A 6,214-nucleotide genomic window follows, 5' to 3' on the forward strand; every position below is an offset into this window, starting at 1 on the left:
AGAGTTAGATGCACTATTGTAAAGTGGTTGTTCCACTGGATATCATAAGGTGAATGCACCAATTTGTAAGTCGCTCTGGATAAGAGCGTCTGCTAAATGACTTAAATGTAATGTAAATGTAATGAGGGGTGGCCGCAGACCCATTACGGATGCAGGCAATGAGGCAGTGATCGCTGAGATCTTGGTTGAAAACAGCAGAGGTGTATTTGGATGGCAAGTTGGTTAGGATGATATCTATGAGGGTGCCCATGTTTACGGCTTTGGGGTTGTACCTGGTAGATTCATTGAAAATTTGTGTGAGATTGAGGGCATCAAACTTAGATTGTAGGATGGCCGGGGTGTTAAGCATGTCCCAGTTTAGGTCACCTAGCAGCACGAGCTCTGAAGATAGATGGGGGGCAATCAGTTCACATATGGTGTCCAGAGCACAGCTGGGGGCAGAGGGTGGTCTATAGCAAGCGGCAACAGTGAGAGACTTGTTTCTGGAAAGGTGGATTTTTAAAAGTAGAAGCTCGAATTGTTTGGGTACAGACCTGGATACTAAGACATAACTCTGCAGGCTATCTTTGCAGTAGATTGCAACACTGCCCCCTTTGGCAGTTCTATCTTGTCGGAAAATGTTATAGTTAGGGATGGAAATTTCAGGGGTTTTGGTGGCCTTCCTAAACCAGGATTCAGACACGGCTAGGACATCAGGGTTGGCAGAGTGTGCTAAAGCAGTGAATAAAACAAACTTAGGAAGGAGGCTTCTAATGTTAACATGCATGAAACCAAGGCTTTTACAGTTACAGAAGTCAACAAATGAGAGCACCTGGGGAATAGGAGTGGAGCTAGGCACTGCAGGGCCTGGATTAACCTCTACATCACCAGAGGAACAGAGGAGAAGTAGGATAAGGGTACGGCTAAAGGCTATAAGAACTGGTCGTCTAGTACGTCCGGAACAGAGAGTAAAAGGAGCAGGTTTCTGGGAGCGATAGAATAGATTCAAGGCATAATGTACAGACAAAGGTATGGTAGGATGTGAGTACAGTGGAGGTAGGCCTAAGCATTGAGTGATGATGAGAGACATATATTGTCTCTAGAAACATCCTTTAAACAAGGTGATGTCATTGCATGTGTGGGAGGTGGAACTAAAGGGTTGGCTAAGGTATATTGAGCAGGGCTAGAGGCTCTACAGTGAAATAAGACAATAATCACTAACCAGAACAGCAATGGACAAGGCATATTGACATTAAGGAGAGGCATGCGTAGCCGAGTGATCATAAGGGTCCAGTGAGTAGTGAGTAGTGAGGCTGGTTGGAGACACGGCGATTCAGACAGCTAGCGGGCCGGGGCTAGCAAGCTAGCAGAAGGGCCTCAGAGGGACGACGCGACGGGGGAAGTCTGTCCGCGGCTAGCAGGCTAAAGACATTAAAATGGAAACACTGCTCTGGTGTGTATTAGCTCATGTAACCATTGTATGTGGTACTATCATCATCACGCTTTGATTATTTGAATCAACTCTCTAGTGCAAGGGCAAAACCAAAATGTGCACCCCTTGGGGTCCCCAGGACTGAGTTTGAGAAATGCTGCCCTACTGGGTTGAATGCTTCAGCTGACACAAAAAAGGCAAACACTTCAGTGAAGTGAAGACGTGCCACTGGGGTGTATTATTTGCTGCGAGAAAAACTAATAAGTGAATCACCCAATCACCCGTGATGTTTGGGTACCAGCTAACAGTAACCTTCCTACAACTGTAACCAAATACAAAATTGCCCCCCCCTCCTTTCAAAAATGTCATACTAGACATAATTCTAACCCCTAGTGGTATGTCTTATATTTGAGATTTAGCTCTAGATGCAATTGTGATTTTTGAAGGGATACTTCAGGATTTTCCCCAGAGTCAGATAAACTTGTAGATAAAATGTTTGCCTCTGTGCCCAGTATGAAGGAAGTTGGAGGTAGTTTTGTGAGCAAATGCTAACTAATGTTAGCGCAATGACTGGAAGTTCTATGGGTATCTACTAATAGATATTATAGACTTCCAGTCATAGCACTAACATTTGGTTAGCAGTTGTGTTAGCGCTAGTTAGCAACTTCTTTAAAACTGCATACAGGGACATAAAAATGGTATCCTTGAGTTCATCTGACTCCTGAAGTATCGCTTTAAGAACCTCTGCATTGTGCATAGTAATATTAATAATGTATTACATTTATAAAGTGCTTTTCATTATACAGAATGATCTCAATGTGCGTAAGAGGACAATCCTCCAATGAATGCTCTGTCAATTGTGTTTACGCACTATAGATACTGTACGTGTATGTGCATCTCCTGTGATGTGTTCTGTGAATCTTGTCTACGTTTGGCGAGTGCAGCAGTATTGTGATGGTGGTGTAGTTGTAGTAGTGAATGCACTGCGATGTTTTCTGGTGTAGAGGTGGTCCTAATGACTATGTATTGACCGTGTGTGTTGGCCCTCTTCTTCCCTTCTCCAGCCCAGCCCATTCTATACTGGTGCTCTCGTAATATGTCCTTCTGGAGCAGCATCTCCTTCAACCTGGCCGTGCTCATGAACCTGCTGGTGGCCTTCTTCTACCCTCTGGAAGGAATCCGTGGAGGTCAGTGAGTTCTCTCCTCCTTCTCCCCTACCTTCTCTCTCGCTCAGCTAAATAGTCTGCAGGGTATCTGTGCCAAACGATGGCTGATCTCTGTATGTGTTCTCTGTTTAATTCTACAAGTGTGACTGTTACCAAACAGGATATTGAAGCAAATGACAACAGACCATTAAAGCAAGGGAACTACATTACAACGCACATTACACACAAACTCAAGTTGTTTGGGAAGGTGAATGGAGCATAAACTGGGTCACCACTGTTTTCAAACTGTTCTCTGAAAATATTGTGATTTCACTTTGCCATACTGTACATTTCAACAGTAATTTATGCTTATTTAGTCATGCTCAAGATGACTTAGCTAACCGTTTGAAGCAAGCTGTGTTTGTAAAGCTATATTATGAGTGCATCAAGGTTATGTGGCTACCTATTCCACACAATGTCTTTGAGATAATTATTTGGATATTTAAAACAATTCCTTTCATACATTTATGAAGGTAACCTTTACCTCTGATCTGTGATACAAGGCTGGATTCCTGTCTCATGCCTGTGGTTCTGGTGTTACTGGCATCACTTATTAATGTCAGGTCCTCTGAATCAGGCCCTGACCTGATTATTGATATGGGGTTTGAGCTAAACGCACGCACACACACATTAAATTAATTAACCTGTCACCAGACTCCTGTCTTCACTCTGATGCTGACGAGTCTTCAGTCAGGATCCATTGTATCTGTCTCTCAAGTTTCACGTTTTATTGTCACATGCACAGAATACAGCAGGTGCTAGCTAGCCAACTACGGCTAACTTACAGTCACGTCAAACAGTGCAGCCAGAATAACAACAGTAGCTGCATTTGGCTGTTTTCTAGTGACATTTATTTGGATACATCCATAACAATGAGCTAATGAGGCACGATTTTGCCTGGCATAGAAAATGTGCTCTCTCGTTAGGACACTGTTGTTCTGAGGAGCTAGCCAACAACACAGCTAACACAATAACTTCAAACTGAAGCTGGAAAGACTGCAAACTAGCTACACTTCATTTTGTTTTACCTTTTTTCAATTGACATTTCTTTGTGTATATCCATAAAATTATGCTGATTTAATGATTTCGACTGGCTGAGAAAGGCTGCCTACCTCTATCTCTCGTACCCACCACTACATGTTCATTACTAGGGGACAGTTGGAGATCGAATTTGAATATTGAAACAATGTTGCAAATGTCGGAGAGACAGACAGTAAGGTTTAATACATCTCTGCTGTTAAAAACTAAATGTTAGTCTAAAGGAAATGTGAGATAGTGTCTAGATGCTTTTTATAGTGGAGATCACGTTTATAACTTCCCTGCTTGGGCTGATGAGAAAGTTGATTGCGCAGTCAGATGGAACAGAGTAAATAGGCATTTTAATGTCATAGATTTAGCCGGTGGTAACTTGTGGAATAGACACCGGCTGGAACAAGGAGACGAGGAGAAAGGACATGAGAAGTATGCAATTGAGATCTTACCATCTTATAGGATCAGTGCATTTCACTGTGCCTCAGACTGTGAAATTTGACATTTCCTTAGGAACATATGGTCAGGCAAGAGCATAGCCACTCATTAGGCTTAGGTGTTGAACATGGCATAATTGAGCTGCTCTAGTGGTTGGTCCAGGCGGGGCTTCGAATTGATTTCAAGCTTTTAAATCCTGTATTTTACCTTCACTGTATGCCAGTGTGCAGGGGGAAACTGTTGCCCCTGTGCAATGTCAAGGACTGAATAAACAGGATTTATTTAGTCATTTTAGAGACATTTTCACATAACTGCCTTTTCTCTCCAGCTCTCTCTCTCTCTCTCCATCTCTCCCTCTTCATGCCTGACCGCAGTGTTAGTCTGTGGTGATGTGTAAAGCACAGCCCCGGTCATTAAGGCCTTTATTGTTCCAGGGCAGAGTTGCCCGAGAGAAGACCCACATTGTGACTCGCATAAACTTTACATTGTTCTGTCTGGGGTCAAGCGGCGCAGTCCCTTTTGTTTTGAACTTCCTCAGAGAGAGAGAGAGAGAGAGAGCGAGAGAGAGAGAAGCGAAAACGCTTTTAGCTTTGAGCTAGAATACATTCATGTGGTTTCCAGTGTCTTCAACGAGATTAGCATCAGACTGTAGGGTTCAGCTCAGGACATCAGCGAGGGGGGAAATGATGTCGGCTTAACATAACTTAACTTTTGTGGGCTCCCGAGTGGCGCAGCTGTCTAAGGCACTGCATTTCAGTGCTAGAGGGATCACTACAGACCCTGGTTCGATTCCAGGCTGTTTCACAACCGGCCGTGTTTGGGAGTCCCATAGGGTGGCGCACAATTGGCCCAGCGTCGTCCGGGCTAGGGTCTGGCCGGGGTAGGCCATCATTGTAAATAAGAATTTGTTCTTAACTGACTTGCCTAGTTAAAAAAAGGTAAAAAAAGATATATTAACGATGTAGCCAGCCATCATGTGCATAAAAGCTCGGCTCTCAAATCATTATTACTCAATAGTAAATCTTAAACGCATATACAATTAATTGGTCCATAATAATGTCTCTCCGGATGTATGCCAGCTCTGATGCTGCTCGTTGTTAATGTTCAAACCAGCTGCTTGTAAAAGAGAAGTGAACTTCAGTGGCCTGGTAGACTTTTACGACTTAAAACAAAGCTGGTTTCTCTAAAGGTCCTGTGCATTTACAGTAGTGAGCCTTGCCCAGAGCTCAGCTGATGCACTCTCCTATAAAACAAGTCAGAAAAAGCAGAGCAGTCAATCCATAGTGCGCTGCTTGTCCCAGTCTGCTCAAGACTTCCCACGGAAGTGTTTGTCTGGAGAGGACCTGGTTGAGCTCTATGCTTCGTACCTCTCCACTCTTCCGGAGTTGGGTCAGTGTGGCATGGCTGGCATAGCAGCTGCCTGTTAGGAGGGAGAGTACTTTGGCCTAACTTAGCCATGTTAACAGATAAAAATCCTCTCTTTTGACCACGTGTCCACTCTGAGAATCTGCTTTGAAGTCTGTTCCCACAGACCTGCCTGTTTGGCCTTTCAAGATATCAGACAATGTGTGTAAAGGAGTTGAGCAGTGGCTGCATCCTGCTCTCATCCTGCTTTACTGGGGTAGTGGAATCTTTTGGACTTTTTGGAGAGAAAGGAATGGGGTTTGGAGAGGAGGCCTGTGACGTCCATTCCTCCCTCCGTGGTGGCGGAGTCTAGTTCCCTGGCGTGCTGTCAGCCGGCAGGCCTGGGATCCCTCCCAGACCATCCCTCCTGAATTTCTCAGGAGCCAGGGGTATTTTTAGCGGACACAGTTATGTAACGAGCACCTGTCATGTGATCTCTCCACGGAGAGGAGAAGAGAGGGGCACGGACAGGGAGGGAGTGTGAGGAAGCTCAAAACTCTCTGGCTGGGGCCTGAAAGTGAGTACGGCAAAGACGGCTGACCTCGTTTTCAGCTTAACACACACACACACACACATGCATACATGTGTACACACACACACAAACACACACACACACACAAACACACATACACACATACATACATACATACATACATACATACATACATACATACATACATACATACATACATACATACATACATACATACATACATACATACATACA

At 44.1% G+C, this 6,214-nt stretch overlaps 1 protein-coding gene across 4 annotated transcripts in view; it reads left to right on the forward strand.

The window, feature by feature from the left end:
• Nucleotides 1-6,214, forward strand: part of LOC111969857 (inositol 1,4,5-trisphosphate-gated calcium channel ITPR1-like) — a 148,620-nt gene that overhangs the window by 116,248 nt on the left and 26,158 nt on the right. For all 4 annotated transcript variants that reach the window (XM_023996185.1, XM_023996186.2, XM_023996187.1 and 1 more), the window contains one exon: nt 2,476-2,598. In XM_023996185.1, the coding sequence (XP_023851953.1) occupies nt 2,476-2,598 (123 nt within the window). The remainder of the gene's footprint in view (nt 1-2,475; nt 2,599-6,214) is intronic.

Source organism: Salvelinus sp. IW2-2015, linkage group LG11 (assembly GCF_002910315.2).
Source record: "Salvelinus sp. IW2-2015 linkage group LG11, ASM291031v2, whole genome shotgun sequence".
Taxonomy (NCBI): Eukaryota; Metazoa; Chordata; class Actinopteri; order Salmoniformes; family Salmonidae; genus Salvelinus; species Salvelinus sp. IW2-2015.